The following is a 17297-nucleotide window of genomic DNA, read 5'->3' on the forward strand; positions in this document are numbered from 1 at the left end:
CATGCAATATTTTCCAATTACCAGCTGGGGGAGTGTCCAAGGAGCCGGTGGTGTCACACGAGGAGAGGACTTCGGTATCTCCTCTTCACGAGAAAGTTGATGTTAGCCAGGGTGAGGGATTTAACCTAACTCAAGGACTCAACTTGACTAGGACACAGACCCTCAACCATAATTGCTGTGCTTGTCCTCTCACCCACACACTCGTCTCCAAAGAAGATAGACAGCATGATATAGAGTTTGAAAACTATGTGATAAGACATGTTTATATCAAGAGGTAAGATTATTGCTGAATGTTTATTTACGTTAATTGTAACATGCACTGCAAATATTCTTTGTCTAGGTAGATACCTTCGTCATGCGTCACGAATTTTGTTTTCATTTCTTATAGCAATATTCCATCAGTAATTTTAATTACCTGATTAATCTACAAGGGGGAAGAAAACTAATGTTGTTGATAAAGGAGAAGCAAGGAAGGGATCCAGGAGTAGTAAAAGGAAACATCGTGAGCTGTTAGCGAGTGATGTTTCAGTCACCCTGGCCAGTACTATGTGGAACCTGTCTCAGCAAGGAGGTCCAGCAAGTGATGCTTCAGTCACCCTTGCCAGTACTGTGTGGAACCTGCCTCAACAAGGAGGTCCAGCAAGTGATGCTTCAGTCACCCTTGCCAGTACTGTGTGGAACCTGCCTCAACAAGGAGGTCCAGCAAGTGATGCTTCAGTCACCCTTGCCAGTACTGTGTGGAACCTGCCTCAACAAGGAGGTCCAGCAAGTGATGCTTCAGTCACCCTTGCCAGTACTGTGTGGAACCTGCCTCAACAAGGAGGTCCAGCAAGTGATGCTTCAGTCACCCTTGCCAGTACTGTGTGGAACCTGTCTCAACAAGGAGGTCCAGCAAGTGATGCTTCAGTCACCCTTGCCAGTACTGTGTGGAACCTGTCTCAACAAGGAGGTCCAGCAAGTGATGCTTCAGTCACCCTTGCCAGTACTATGTGGAACCTGTCTCAGCAAGGAGGTCCAGCAAGTGATGCTTCAGTCACCCTTGCCAGTACTGTGTGGAACCTGTCTCAACAAGGAGGTCCAGCAAGTGATGCTTCAGTCACCCTTGCCAGTACTGTGTGGAACCTGTCTCAACAAGGAGGTCCAGCAAGTGATGCTTCAGTCACCCTTGCCAGTACTGTGTGGAACCTGTCTCAACAAGGAGGTCCAGCAAGTGATGCTTCAGTCACCCTTGCCAGTACTGTGTGGAACCTGTCTCAACAAGGAGGTCCAGCAAGTGATGCTTCAGTCACCCTTGCCAGTACTGTGTGGAACCTGTCTCAACAAGGAGGTCCAGCAAGTGATGCTTCAGTCACCCTGGCCAGTACTGTGTGGAACCTGTCTCAACAAGGAGGTCCAGCAAGTGATGCTTCAGTCACCCTGGCCAGTACTATGTGGAACCTGTCTCAACAAGGAGGTCCAGCAAGTGATGCTTCAGTCACCCTTGCCAGTACTGTGTGGAACCTGTCTCAACAAGGAGGTCCAGCAAGTGATGTTTCAGTCACCCTTGCCAGTACTGTGTGGAACCTGTCTCAACAAGGAGGTCCAGCCAGTGATGTTTCAGTCACCCTGGCCAGTACTATGTGGAACCTGTCTCAACAAGGAGGTCCAGTGAGTGATGTTTCAGTCACCCTGGCCAGTACTATGTGGAACCTGTCTCAACAAGGAGGTCCAGTGAGTGATGTTTCAGTCACCCTGGCCAGTACTGTGTGGAACCTGTCTCAACAAGGAGGTCCAGCAAGTGATGCTTCAGTCACCCTGGCCAGTACTATGTGGAACCTGTCTCAACAAGGAGGTCCAGCAAGTGATGCTTCAGTCACCCTTGCCAGTACTGTGTGGAACCTGTCTCAACAAGGAGGTCCAGCAAGTGATGCTTCAGTCACCCTTGCCAGTACTGTGTGGAACCTGTCTCAACAAGGAGGTCCAGCAAGTGATGTTTCAGTCACCCTTGCCAGTACTGTGTGGAACCTGTCTCAACAAGGAGGTCCAGCAAGTGATGCTTCAGTCACCCTGGCCAGTACTGTGTGGAACCTGTCTCAACAAGGAGGTCCAGCAAGTGATGTTTCAGTCACCCTGGCCAGTACTGTGTGGAACCTGTCTCAACAAGGAGGTCCAGCCAGTGATGTTTCAGTCACCCTGGCCAGTACTATGTGGAACCTGTCTCAACAAGGAGGTCCAGTGAGTGATGTTTCAGTCACCCTGGCCAGTACTGTGTGGAACCTGTCTCAACAAGGAGGTCCAGCGAGTGATGTTTCAGTCACCCTGGCCAGTTCTATGTGGAACCTGTCTCAACAAGGAGGTCCAGTGAGTGATGTTTCAGTCACCCTGGCCAGTACTATGTGGAACCTGTCTCAACAAGGAGGTCCAGCGAGTGATGTTTCAGTCACCCTGGCCAGTACTATGTGGAACCTGTCTCAACAAGGAGGTCCAGCAAGTGATGTTTCAGTCACCCTGGCCAGTTCTATGTGGAACCTGTCTCAACAAGGAGGTCCAGCAAGTGATGTTTCAGTCACCCTGACCAGTTCTATGTGGAACCTGTCTCTGTAACATCTTATTGAATAATTCCCACTTGCACGTTGTTTTTGTGTCGTTATATTTATTTCAGCTATCTCTACGTCCTTTTTATTATCCTGAAGAATTGAGACACTTGTGCAACACATGGGAATCTTTATTCCAGGTTGAGGGACTGATTACCTCGAACTCCTCCTCTCCTTACCTCTACTATCTGCCGTACCTACTATCTGTCGTGCCTACTATCTGTCGTACCTACTATCTGCCGTACCTACTATCTGCCGTACCTACTCTGCCGTACCTACTATCTGTCGCACCTACTATCTGCCGTACCTACTCTCTGCCACATCTACTTTCTCCAGTACCTAATATCTGCCGTACCTGCTATCTGTCGTAACTACTATCTGTCGTACCTACTATCTGTCGTACCTACTACCTGCTGTACCTACTCTGCTGTACCTACTATTTGACGTACCTACTATCTGCTATGCCTACTCTGCCGTACCTACTATCTGCCGTACCTGCTATCTGTCGTAATTACTATCTGTCGTACCTACTATCTGTCTTACCTGCTATCTGCAGTACATACTATCTGCTGTACCTACTATCTTCCGTACCTACTATCTGTCGTACCTACTATCTGTCGTACCTCCTATCTGCCGTACCTATTATCTGCTGTACCTACTATTTGCCGTGCCTACTATCTGTCGTACCTACTATCTGTCGTACCTACTATCTGTCGTACCTACTATCTGCCGTACCTACTATCTATCGTACATACTATATTCCGTACCTATCTGCTGTACCTAATCTGCCGTACCTACTACCTGCCAAACCTACTATATGCCATACCTACTATCTACCTTACCTACTATCTGCTGTACCTACTATCTGCCGTACCTACTATCTGCCATACCTACTCTGCCGTACCTACTATCTGCTGTACCTACTCTGCCGTACCTACTATATGCTGTACCTACACTGCCGTACCTACTGTCTGCCGTACCTACTATCTGTCGTACCTACTCTCTGCCGTACCTACTATCTGTGGCACCTACTATCTGCCGAAACTACTATCTGCCATACCTATTATCTGCTGTACCTACTATTTGCCGTGAATACTACCTGTCGTACCTACTATCTGTCGTACTTACTATCTGTCGTACCTACTATCTGTCGTACCTACTATCTGCCGTACCTACTCTGCCGTACCTACTATCTGTCGTACCTACTAACTGTCGTACCTACTATCTGCCGTACCTACTCTCTGCCGTACCTACTATCTTCTGTGCCTATGTGCCGTACCTACTATCTATCGCACCTACTATCTGTCGTATCTACTATCTGCCGTACCTACTCTGCCGTACCTACTATCTGTCGTACATACTATATCTAGTACCTACTCTCTGTCGTACCTACTATCTGCCGCACCTACTATCTGCTGTACCTACAATGCTATGTACCTACTATCTGCCGTACCTACTATCTGTCGTACCTACTATCTGTCGTACATACAATCTGTCGTACCTACTATCTGCTGCACCTTCTCTCTGCCGGATCTATTTTCTGCCATTCCTACTATCTGCATTACCTACTATCTGCCGTACCTACTCTGCCGTACCTGCTATCTGTCGTACATACTATCTCTAGTACCTACTATCTGTCTTACCTACTATCTGCCGTACCTACTATCTTCTGTGCCTATGTGCCGTACCTACTATCTATCGCACCTACTATCTGTCGTATCTACTATCTGTCGTACCTACTATGTGTCGTGCCTACTATCTGCCGTACCTACTATCTGCCGTACCTACTGTCTGCTGTACCTACTCTGCCGTACCTATTATCTGCTGTACCTACACTGCCGTACCTACTGTCTCCCGTACCTACTATCAGTGGTACGTACTATCTGCAGAACCTACTATCTGCTGTACCTTCTCTCCGTACCTACTATCTGCCGTGCCTACTATCTGTCATACCTTCTATCTTCCGTACGTACTATCTGTCGTACCTAATATCTGCCGTAAATACTATCTGCTGTACCTACTCTGCCGTACCTACTATCTGTCGTACCTAATATCTGTCGTACCTCCTATCTGCCGTACCTATTATCTGCTGTACCTACTCTGCCGTACCTACTATCTGCCGTACCTACTATCTGCCGTAACCACTGTCTGCCGTACCTACTATCTGCCGTACCTACTATCTGCCGTACCTACTATCTGCCGTGCCTACTATCTGCTGTACCTACTCTGCCGTACTTAATATCTGCCGTACCTACTATCTGCCGTACCTACAATCTGTCGTACCTTCTGTCTGTCGTACCTACTATCTGCTGTACCTATTCTGCCTACATACTCTGCCTTACCTACTCTGCTGCAGCTACTCTCTGCCGTACCTACTATCTGCCGTACCTACTATCTGCCGTACCTACTCTCTGTCGTACCTACTATGTGCTGTACCTACTCTGAAGTACCTACTGTCTGCCGTACCTACTATCTGCTGTGCCTACTCTGCCGTACCTACTACCTGTCGTACCTACTATCTGCCGTACCTACTATCTGCTGTACCTAGTCTGCCGTACCTACTATCTGCCGTACCTACTCTGCCGTACCTACTATCTGCTGTACCTACTCTGCCGTACCTACTATCTGTCGTACCTACTATCTGCCGTACCTACTATCTGCTGTTCCTACTTTCCCGTAACTACTGTCTGCCGTACCTACTATCTGCCGTACCTACTATCTGTCGTACCTACTATCTGCTGTACCTACTCTGCCTTACCTACTATCTGTAGTACCTACTATCTGCCGTGCCTACTATCTGCTGTACCTACTCTGCCGTACCTACTATCTGCCGTACCTACTATCTGCTGTACCTACTCTGCCGTACCTACTATCTGCCGTACCTACTATCTGCCGTACCTACTATCTGCCGTACCTACTATCTGCCATACCTACTACCTGCTGTTCCTACTATCTTCTGTACCTACTATCTGCCGCACCTACTATCTGCCGTACCTACTATCTGCCGTACCTACTATCTGCCGTACCTACTATCTGCCGTACCTACTATCTGCCGTACCTACTATCTGCCGTACCTACTATCTGCCGTACCTACTATCTGCCGTACCTACTATCTCCTGTACCTACTATCTCCTGTACCTACTATCTGCCGTACCTACTATCTCCCGTACCTACTCTCTGCCGGACCTATTTTCTGCCGAACCTACTATCTCCCGTACCTACTATCTGCCGTACCTACTCTGCCGTACCTACTATCTGTCGTGCATACTATCTCTAGTACCTACTATCTGTCGTACCAACTATCTGCCGTACCTACTATCTGTCGTACCTACTCTCTGCCGTACCTACTATCTGTGGTACCTACTATCTGCCGAAACTACTATCTGCTGTACCTACTCTGCTGTACCTACTATCTGCCGTGCCTACTATCTGTCATACCTTCTATCTTCCGTACCTACTATCTGTCGTACCTAATATCTGTCGTACCTCCTATCTGCCGTACCTATTATCTGCTGTACCTACTATTTACCGTGCCTACTATCTGTCGTACCTACTATCTGTCGTACTTACTATCTGTCGTACCTACTATCTGCCGTACCTACTATCTACTGTACCTACTCTGCCGTACCTACTATCTGTCGTACATACAATCTGTCGTACCTACTATCTGCCGTACCTAATCTCTGCCAGACCTATTTTCTGCCGAACCTACTATCTGCCGTACCTACTATCTGCCGTACCTACTCTGCCGTACCTACTATCTGTCGTACATACTATCTCTAGTACCTACTATCTGTCTTACCTACTATCTGTCGTACCTACTATCTGTCGTACCTACTATCTGCCGTACCTACTATCTGCCGTACCTACTATCTGTCGTACCTACTATCTGTCGTACCTACTATCTGCCGTACATACTATCTGCTGTACCTACTCTGCCACACCTACTATCTGCCGTACCTACTATCTGCTGTACCTACTCTGCCGTACCTACTATCTGCGGTACCTATACTGCCGTACCTACTGTATGCCGTACCTACTATCAGTGGTACCTACTATCTGCCGAACCTACTATCTGCTCTTCCTACTCTGCCGTACCTACTATCTGCCGTGCCTACTATTTGTCATACCTTCTATCTGCTGTACCTACTATCTGCCGTACCTACCCTCTGCGTACCTACTATCTGTCGTGCCAACTGTGTGCCGTACCTACTATATGCCGTACCTACTCTCTGCTGTTCGTTCTATCTGCCGTACATACTATCTCCCGTACATACTATTTTCCGTACCTATCTCCTGTACCTACTCTGCTGCACCTACTATCTGCAATACCTACTATCTGCCGTACCCACTATCTGCCGTACCTACTATCTGCCGCACCTACTGTCTGCTGTACCTACTATCTGCCGTACCTGTATCTGCCGTACTTACTATCTGCCGTACCTACTATCTGTCGTACCTAAAATCTGCCGGACCTACTATCTGCCGTACCTACTATCTGCCGTACCTACTATCTGCCGTACCTACTATCTGCTGTACCTACTGTGCCGTACCTACTATCTGCCGTACCTACTATCTGCCGTACCTACTATCTGCTGTACCTACTCTGCCGTACCTACTATCTGCCGTACCTACTATCTGCTGTATCTACTCTGCCGTAACTATGTGCCGTACCTACTACCTGCCGTACCTATTGTCTGCTGTTCCTACAATCTGCCGTACCTACTATCTGCCGTACCTACTATCAGCCGTATCTACTATCTGCTGTACCTACTCTGCCGTACCTACTATCTGCCGTACCTACTATCTGCTGTACCTACTCTGCCGTACCTACTATCTGCCGTACCTACTATCTGCCGTACCTACAATCTGTCGTACCTACTGTCTGTCGTACCTACTCTCTGCTGTACCTACTCTGCCGTACCTACTATATACCATACCTACTATCTGCTGTTCCTACTCTGCCGTACCTACTCTGCTGCAGCTACTCTCTGCCGTACCTACTACCTGCCGTACCTACTATCTGCCGTACCTACTATCTGCCGTACCTACTATCTATCGTACATACTATATTCCGTACCTATCTGCTGTACCTAATCTGCCGTACCTACTACCTGCCAAACCTACTATATGCCATACCTACTATCTACCTTACCTACTATCTGCCGTACCTACTATCTGTGGCACCTACTATCTGCTGTACCTACTCTGTCGTACCTACTACCTTCCGTACCTACTGTCTGCTGTACCTACTATCTGCTGTACCTACTCTGTCGTACCTACTACCTTCCGTACCTACTATCTGCTGTACCTACTATCTGCTGTACATACTCTGCCGTACCTACTCTCTGCTGTACCTACTAACTGCCGTACCTACTATTTGCCGTACCTACTATCTGCCGTACCTACTATCTGCCGTACCTACTATCTGTCGTACCTAATATCTGCTGAACCTACTCTAGAGTACCTTCTCTCTGCTGTACATACTATCTGCTGTGCCTGCTCTGCAGTACCTACTATCTGCAGTACCTACTATCTGTAGTACCTACTATCTGACATACCTACAATCTGCTGTACCTACTCTGCTATACGTACTATCTGCTGTAACTACTCTGCCGTACCTACTATATGCTGTACATACTCTGCCGCACCTACTATCTGCCGTACCTACTACCTGCTGTACCTACTCTGCCGTACCTACTATCTGCCGTACCTACTATCTCCTGTACCTACTATCTGCCGTACCTACTATCTCCTGTACCTACTATCTGCCGTACCTACTATCTCCTGTACCTACTATCTCCTGTACCTACTATCTGCCGTACCTACTATCTGCCGTACCTACTATCTGCCGTACCTACTATCTGCCGTACCTACTATCTGCCGTACCTACTATCTGCCGTACCTACTATCTCCTGTACCTACTATCTGCCGTACCTACTATCTGCCGTACCTACTATCTGCCGTACCTACTATCTGCCGTACCTACTATCTGCCGTACCTACTATCTGCCGTACCTACTATCTCAGTGACCTAAAATTAGTTGGAAATTGCTACTCTGGTCTCGGAAGCATTTTGGATGTTGACCCGTGTAATAGCAACAGTAACAACAATAACATAAAACCATGTAAACAACATCAACGACATATACAGCAACAATAACATCAATAATAACAACAGCAACATTAGCAACAGCAACAGCGATCACAACAACAGCAATACTCTACATAACGATTTTTTTGTTGTCATAGCAGGACCGTGGTGACCGAGGTGGGAGCCAGGCTGAAGAGACAGGTGCCACGCCAAGCCTTCCACACTACACCTACTTCTGCTAATGATACAGGTGAGGTATTATCTTCTGAACCCTTCAGGTGGGAATATTTGATGCTGGTGAAGGACACCTGATCCAGAGAAATGGAATGAACCTCTAATTCGTCAGATAGAACCTATTTTCCCACCGCTCCCCAACCTAGTACAACGTCTGTGCGTTCATCGCTGCCCCATGACCATAATATATATTATTTACCTTGAGATTTTTTTTCCAATTTCCTAAAAACGTTCACATGCTATCTCTATATTATCACTCTCTTGATTCAGTCTTTCACCTACAACACTTGAATTGGCCGCTTGATCAAGCAGCTGATGCTGCTAGCATCCTGACAGCACACAGCTATCATAACCTGCTTGATCATTGCTTATTTCTAGTAACCACATCCTCGGACGTTCTCCTGAACGATGTATTCTTAACTATATACATTGACCCTGGTTGCTATTTAAGTTAAAATAATATGTTCCAGGGTCTGAGAGCTGCACTTTACAGAGGTGGTGAGTCTTGTATCCCCAACTCACAGCAGCTGCGTCAGATATTTATAATTTGCTTTTTAAGAAAAACACACAGGTATTTGTAATATATCCCTCAAGTATCATGTTGTGTATAATACACCTTAGTACTATTAATGTATCCTTGAGGCTAGTCGCAGTGCCGTTATTGATTTAATACTACTCGTTCGTGGTTACAATATGATATATACTGCTTGTGGATGCTAGTACACCAAACGGGGAGTAGAATGAAATTAGCTCTGAGACAATCACACTGTCGTATGTCCTCGGATCACGATACAACACCTAGCTCTGCTGGGTGCGTGATTCCTGTAGGATTGTATGGTTTCGTGGGTTAGAATGTCGTGGAATTTTAGCTAGACTCCCTGGCTAGTCGCAGTGTTGTTATTGATTAAATACCACTCGTTCGTGCCAAATAGGTAAAACTTGCGATTTTGGCTTAAATAGCAACGTTCTCCTTGCCGAATAAGGCAAGCTTAAATTTGTGTATGCAATAATTTCGCAAAAATCATTTTGAACCTAATGAAAAAATCTATTTCATTGTGTTTGTTCATTGTAAACTTATCTAAAAGGTATTTAGTTGGATTAGGCTAAATAATATTGCGTGTTAAAATAAAGTTAGGTAAGTTTTCTAAGGTTCTTTTGGTACAAAAGTATTAATTTATACATTAACATTAATGAAAAATATATATCTTTTAAAGTATAAGAGAAAGTTTTAGAAAGGACTTAATTTAAATAAGTTCTTGCTAACTGACCAGTTTTACCTAATCACCACGACATATATATTGCAACACAGTCGTAAACTGGTGATCTTCACAACGCAGGAGCTGCATGAGGATAGAAATCTTTCTCTATGACAGCAGTTCGTGACAGTACAGTGTGACAACTACCATAGTTGACTTGTATAATAATGTAGTAAGTATTATGTAAAGCCCGAGTGTCTGGGTGTATTAATAACTTAGGTAAAGTTATTCCATCTTGCAATAGATCAGCTGATAGATGTGATTCTTCTCTATCTACCGCTTTTCCACATTATTCTGTAACTTACTGCCCGAAATGCCTAGGCATGCTAGTGGCTTCCTGGTAATTAATATGTTATAATATGTAATACCATCATTCCGATCTTAACAGAGAAATAAACATTTTATTTTTTTATTATCACACCGGCCGACTCCCACCAAGGCAGGGTGGCCAGAAAAAGAAAAACTTTCACCATCATTCACTCCATCACTGTCTTGCCAGAAGGGTGCTTTACACTACAGTTTTTAAACTGCAACATTAACACCCCTCCTTCAATTTCAATTTCAATTTCAAATCTGTCAGGTCATCGCCTCCTCTTCCCCTGATAAGAGTGAGGTGACGAGAGATGAACTAGGCCTAACGGGAGATGAGTTAGGCCTAACGGGAGATAAACTAGGCCTAACGGGAGATGAGATAGGCCTAACGGGAGATAAACTAGGCCTAACGGGAGATGAGCTAGGCCTAATGGGAGACGAACTAGGCCTAACGGGAGATGAGCTAGGCCTAACGGGAGATGAACTAGGCCTAACGGGAGATGAATTAGGCCTAACGGGAGATGAACTAGGCCTAACGAGAGATGAACTAGGCCTAGCGGGAGATGAACTAGGCCTAAGATGAAAGAATTTTTCAGATAAATATGCAGAATGGAAAGTTACTTAGGTCATAAATGTGAGAAAATTAATCTAAACCTAAAGAAAAATATATATTATTAATATTAAGTAATATGAAATAAATTATTAAATGACTTTTATTTAGTAAAATAAATGAGGTTATGTTAGGTGGGGTTTACAAGACAGGTTATGTTAGGTGGGGTTTCTAAGAAAGGTTATGTTAGGTGGGGTTTCTAAGAAAGGTTATGTTAGGTGGGGTTTCTAAGAAAGGTTATGTTAGGTGGGGTTTCTAAGAAAGGTTATGTTAGGTGGGGTTTCTAAGAAAGGTTAAGTTAGGTGGGGTTTCTAAGAAAGGTTATGTTAGGTGGGGTTTCTAAGAAAGGTTATGTTAGGTGGGGTTTCTAAGAAAGGTTATGTTAGGTGGGGTTTCTAAGAAAGGTTATGTTAGGTGGGGTTTCTAAGAAAGGTTATGTTAGGTGGGGTTTCTAAGAAAGGTTATGTTAGGTGGGGTTTCTAAGAAAGGTTATGTTAGGTGGGGTTTCTAAGAAAGGTTATGTTAGGTGGGGTTTCTAAGAAAGGTTAAGTTAGAAAGGTTAAGTTAGGTGGGGTTTCTAAGAAAGGTTATGTTAGGTGGGGTTTCTAAGAAAGGTTAAGTTAGGTGGGGTTTCTAAGAAAGGTTATGTTAGGTGGGGTTTCTAAGAAAGGTTAAGTTAGGTGGGGTTTCTAAGAAAGGTTAAGTTAGGTGGGGTTTCTAAGAAAGGTTAAGTTAGGTGGGGTTTCTAAGAAAGGTTAAGTTAGGTGGGGTTTCTAAGAAAGGTTAACATAGGTGGGGTTTCTAAGAAAGGTTAAGTTAGGTGGGGTTTCTAAGAAATGTTAAGTTAGGTAGGGTTTCTAAGAAAGGTTAAGTTAGGTGGAGTTTCTAAGAAAGGTTAAGTTAGGTGGGGTTTCTAAGAAAGGTTAAGTTAAGTGGGGTTTCTAAGAAGGTTAAGTTAGGTGGGGTTTCTAAGAAAGGTTATGTTAGGTGGGGTTTCTAAGAAAGGTTATGTTAGGTGGGGTTTCTAAGAAAGGTTATGTTAGGTGGGGTTTCTAAGAAAGGTTATGTTAGGTGGGGTTTCTAAGAAAGGTTATGTTAGGTGGGGTTTCTAAGAAAGGTTATGTTAGGTGGGGTTTCTAAGAAAGGTTAAGTTAGGTGGGGTTTCTAAGAAAGGTTAAGTTAGGTGGGGTTTCTAAGAAAGGTTAAGTTAGGTGGGGTTTCTAAGAAAGGTTAAGTTAGGTGGGGTTTCTAAGAAAGGTTAAGTTAGGTGGGGTTTCTAAGAAAGGTTAAGTTAGGTGGGGTTTCTAAGAAAGGTTAAATTAGGTGAGGTTTCTAAGAAATGTTAAGTTAGGTTGGGTTTCTAAGAAAGGTTAAGTTAAGTGGGGTTTCTAAAAAAGGTTAAGTTAGGCGGGGTTTCTAAGAAGGGTTAAGTTAGGTGGGGTTTCTAAGAAAGGCTAAGTTAGGTGGGGTTTCTAAGAAAGGTTATTAAGCTAGGTGGGGTTTCTAAGAAAGGTTATTAAGTTAGGTGGGGTTTCTGAGAAAGGTTACGTTAGATGGGGTTTCTAAAAAAGGTTAAGTTAGGTGGGGTTTCTAAGAAAGGTTAAGTTAGGTTGGGTTTCTAAGATAGGTTAAGTTAGGTGGGGTTTCTAAGAAATGTTAAGTTAGGTGGGGTTTCTAAGAAAGGCTAAGTTAAGTGGGGTTTCTAAGAAAGGTTAAGTTAGGCGTGGTTCCTAAGAAGGGTTAAGTTAGGTGGAGTTTCTAAGAAAGGTTAAGTTAGGTGGGGTTTCTAAGAAAGGTTATTAAGTTACGTAGGGTTTCTAAGAAAGGTTAAGTTATGTGGGGTTTCTAAGAAAGGTTAAGTTAGGTGGGGTTTCTAAGAAAGGTTATTAAGTTAGGTGGTGTTTCTAAGAAAGGTTATTAAGTTAGTTGGGGTTTCTAAGAAAGGTTAAGTTAGGTGGAGTTTCTAAGAAAGGTTAAGTTAGGTGGGGTTTCTAAGAAAGGTTAAGTTAGGTGGGTTTTCTAAGAAAGGTTAAGTTAGGTGGGGTTTATTAGAAAGGTTAAGTTAGGTGGGGTTTCTTAGAAAGGTTAAGTTAGGTGGGGTTTCTTAGAAAGGTTAAGTTAGGTGGGGTTTCTAAGAAAGGTTAAGTTAGGTGGGGTTTCCAAGAAACGTTAAGTGAGGTGGGGTTTCTTTGAAAGGTTAAGTTAGGTGGTGTTTCTAAGAAAGGTTAAGTTAGGTGGGGTTTCTTAGAAAGGTTAAGTTAGGTGGGGTTTCTTAGAAAGGTTAAGTTAGGTGGGGTTTCTAAGAAAGGTTAAGTTAGGTGGGGTTTCTAAGAAAGGTTATGTTAGGTGGGGTTTCTAAGAAAGGTTAAGTTAGGTGGGGTTTCTAAGAAAGGTTATGTTAGGTGGGGTTTCTAAGAAAGGTTATGTTAGGTGGGGTTTCTAAGAAAGGTTATGTTAGGTGGGGTTTCTAAGAAAGGTTATGTTAGGTGGGGTTTCTAAGAAAGGTTATGTTAGGTGGGGTTTCTAAGAAAGGTTATGTTAGGTGGGGTTTCTAAGAAAGGTTATGTTAGGTGGGGTTTCTAAGAAAGGTTATGTTAGGTGGGGTTTCTAAGAAAGGTTATGTTAGGTGGGGTTTCTAAGAAAGGTTATGTTAGGTGGGGTTTCTAAGAAAGGTTATGTTAGGTGGGGTTTCTAAGAAAGGTTATGTTAGGTGGGGTTTCTAAGAAAGGTTATGTTAGGTGGGGTTTCTAAGAAAGGTTATGTTAGGTGGGGTTTCTAAGAAAGGTTATGTTAGGTGGGGTTTCTAAGAAAGGTTATGTTAGGTGGGGTTTCTAAGAAAGGTTATGTTAGGTGGGGTTTCTAAGAAAGGTTATGTTAGGTGGGGTTTCTAAGAAAGGTTATGTTAGGTGGGGTTTCTAAGAAAGGTTATGTTAGGTGGGGTTTCTAAGAAAGGTTATGTTAGGTGGGGTTTCTAAGAAAGGTTATGTTAGGTGGGGTTTCTAAGAAAGGTTATGTTAGGTGGGGTTTCTAAGAAAGGTTATGTTAGGTGGGGTTTCTAAGAAAGGTTATGTTAGGTGGGGTTTCTAAGAAAGGTTATGTTAGGTGGGGTTTCTAAGAAAGGTTATGTTAGGTGGGGTTTCTAAGAAAGGTTATGTTAGGTGGGGTTTCTAAGAAAGGTTATGTTAGGTGGGGTTTCTAAGAAAGGTTATGTTAGGTGGGGTTTCTAAGAAAGGTTATGTTAGGTGGGGTTTCTAAGAAAGGTTATGTTAGGTGGGGTTTCTAAGAAAGGTTATGTTAGGTGGGGTTTCTAAGAAAGGTTATGTTAGGTGGGGTTTCTAAGAAAGGTTATGTTAGGTGGGGTTTCTAAGAAAGGTTATGTTAGGTGGGGTTTCTAAGAAAGGTTATGTTAGGTGGGGTTTCTAAGAAAGGTTATGTTAGGTGGGGTTTCTAAGAAAGGTTATGTTAGGTGGGGTTTCTAAGAAAGGTTATGTTAGGTGGGGTTTCTAAGAAAGGTTATGTTAGGTGGGGTTTCTAAGAAAGGTTATGTTAGGTGGGGTTTCTAAGAAAGGTTATGTTAGGTGGGGTTTCTAAGAAAGGTTATGTTAGGTGGGGTTTCTAAGAAAGGTTATGTTAGGTGGGGTTTCTAAGAAAGGTTATGTTAGGTGGGGTTTCTAAGAAAGGTTATGTTAGGTGGGGTTTCTAAGAAAGGTTATGTTAGGTGGGGTTTCTAAGAAAGGTTATGTTAGGTGGGGTTTCTAAGAAAGGTTATGTTAGGTGGGGTTTCTAAGAAAGGTTATGTTAGGTGGGGTTTCTAAGAAAGGTTATGTTAGGTGGGGTTTCTAAGAAAGGTTATGTTAGGTGGGGTTTCTAAGAAAGGTTATGTTAGGTGGGGTTTCTAAGAAAGGTTATGTTAGGTGGGGTTTCTAAGAAAGGTTATGTTAGGTGGGGTTTCTAAGAAAGGTTATGTTAGGTGGGGTTTCTAAGAAAGGTTATGTTAGGTGGGGTTTCTAAGAAAGGTTATGTTAGGTGGGGTTTCTAAGAAAGGTTATGTTAGGTGGGGTTTCTAAGAAAGGTTATGTTAGGTGGGGTTTCTAAGAAAGGTTATGTTAGGTGGGGTTTCTAAGAAAGGTTATGTTAGGTGGGGTTTCTAAGAAAGGTTATGTTAGGTGGGGTTTCTAAGAAAGGTTATGTTAGGTGGGGTTTCTAAGAAAGGTTATGTTAGGTGGGGTTTCTAAGAAAGGTTGTTAGTTGGGGTTTCTAAGGAAGGTTATGTTAGGTGGGGTTTCTAAGAAAGGTTATGTTAGGTGGGGTTTCTAAGAAAGGTTATGTTAGGTGGGGTTTCTAAGAAAGGTTATGTTAGGTGGGGTTTCTAAGAAAGGTTATGTTAGGTGGGGTTTCTAAGAAAGGTTATGTTAGGTGGGGTTTCTAAGAAAGGTTAAGTTAGGTGGGGTTTCTAAGAAAGGTTATGTTAGGTGGGGTTTCTAAGAAAGGTTATGTTAGGTGGGGTTTCTAAGAAAGGTTAAGTTAGGTGGGGTTTCTAAGAAAGGTTAAGTTAGGTGGGGTTTCTAAGAAAGGTTATGTTAGGTGGGGTTTCTAAGAAAGGTTATGTTAGGTGGGGTTTCTAAGAAAGGTTATGTTAGGTGGGGTTTCTAAGAAAGGTTATGTTAGGTGGGGTTTCTAAGAAAGGTTATGTTAGGTGGGGTTTCTAAGAAAGGTTATGTTAGGTGGGGTTTCTAAGAAAGGTTAAGTTATGTTAGGTCTGGTTTCTAAGAAAGGTTATGTTAGGTGGGGTTTCTAAGAAAGGTTATGTTAGGTGGGGTTTCTAAGAAAGGTTATGTTAGGTGGGGTTTCTAAGAAAGGTTATGTTAGGTGGGGTTTCTAAGAAAGGTTATGTTAGGTGGGGTTTCTAAGAAAGGTTATGTTAGGTGGGGTTTCTAAGAAAGGTTATGTTAGGTGGGGTTTCTAAGAAAGGTTATGTTAGGTGGGGTTTCTAAGAAAGGTTATGTTAGGTGGGGTTTCTAAGAAAGGTTATGTTAGGTGGGGTTTCTAAGAAAGGTTATGTTAGGTGGGGTTTCTAAGAAAGGTTATGTTAGGTGGGGTTTCTAAGAAAGGTTATGTTAGGTGGGGTTTCTAAGAAAGGTTATGTTAGGTGGGGTTTCTAAGAAAGGTTATGTTAGGTGGGGTTTCTAAGAATGGTTAGGTTATGTGGGGTTTCTTATGTTAGAAAGGTTATGTTAGGTGGGGTTTCTAAGAAAGGTTATGTTAGGTGGGGTTTCTAAGAAAGGTTATGTTAGGTGGGGTTTCTAAGAAAGGTTATGTTAGGTGGGGTTTCTAAGAAAGGTTATGTTAGGTGGGGTTTCTAAGAAAGGTTATGTTAGGTGGGGTTTCTAAGAAAGGTTATGTTAGGTGGGGTTTCTAAGAAAGGTTATGTTAGGTGGGGTTTCTAAGAAAGGTTATGTTAGGTGGGGTTTCTAAGAAAGGTTATGTTAGGTGGGGTTTCTAAGAAAGGTTATGTTAGGTGGGGTTTCTAAGAAAGGTTATGTTAGGTGGGGTTTCTAAGAAAGGTTATGTTAGGTGGGGTTTCTAAGAAAGGTTATGTTTTCTAAGAAAGGTTATGGGTGGGGTTTCTAAGAAAGGTTATGTTAGGTGGGGTTTCTAAGAAAGGTTATGTTAGGTGGGGTTTCTAAGAAAGGTTATGTTAGGTGGGGTTTCTAAGAAAGGTTATGTTAGGTGGGGTTTCTAAGAAAGGTTATGTTAGGTGGGGTTTCTAAGAAAGGTTATGTTAGGTGGGGTTTCTAAGAAAGGTTATGTTAGGTGGGGTTTCTAAGAAAGGTTATGTTAGGTGGGGTTTCTAAGAAAGGTTATGTTAGGAGGGGTTTCTAAGAAAGGTTATGTTAGGTGGGGTTTCTAAGAAAGGTTATGTTAGGTGGGGTTTCTAAGAAAGGTTATGTTAGGTGGGGTTTCTAAGAAAGGTTATGTTAGGTGGGGTTTCTAAGAAAGGTTATGTTAGGTGGGGTTTCTAAGAAAGGTTATGTTAGGTGGGGTTTCTAAGAAAGGTTATGTTAGGTGGGGTTTCTAAGAAAGGTTATGTTAGGTGGGGTTTCTAAGAAAGGTTATGTTAGGTGGGGTTTCTAAGAAAGGTTATGTTAGGTGGGGTTTCTAAGAAAGGTTATGTTAGGTGGGGTTTCTAAGAAAGGTTATGTTAGGTGGGGTTTCTAA

At 43.3% G+C, this 17297-nt stretch overlaps 1 protein-coding gene across 3 annotated transcripts in view; it reads left to right on the forward strand.

Moving 5' to 3' along the window:
• Positions 1-17297, forward strand: part of LOC128696230 (insulin receptor-like) — a 442718-nt gene that overhangs the window by 176993 nt on the left and 248428 nt on the right. For 2 of the 3 annotated variants that reach the window (XM_070092553.1, XM_070092555.1), the window contains exons 10-11: positions 25-274; positions 8825-8916. In XM_070092553.1, coding sequence (XP_069948654.1) covers positions 25-274; positions 8825-8916 — 342 coding nt within the window. The remainder of the gene's footprint in view (positions 1-24; positions 275-8824; positions 8917-17297) is intronic. The other variant, XM_070092554.1, reaches the window with a different exon arrangement.

The sequence above is a fragment of the Cherax quadricarinatus genome, chromosome 39 (assembly GCF_038502225.1).
Source record: "Cherax quadricarinatus isolate ZL_2023a chromosome 39, ASM3850222v1, whole genome shotgun sequence".
Classification (NCBI taxonomy): Eukaryota; Metazoa; Arthropoda; class Malacostraca; order Decapoda; family Parastacidae; genus Cherax; species Cherax quadricarinatus.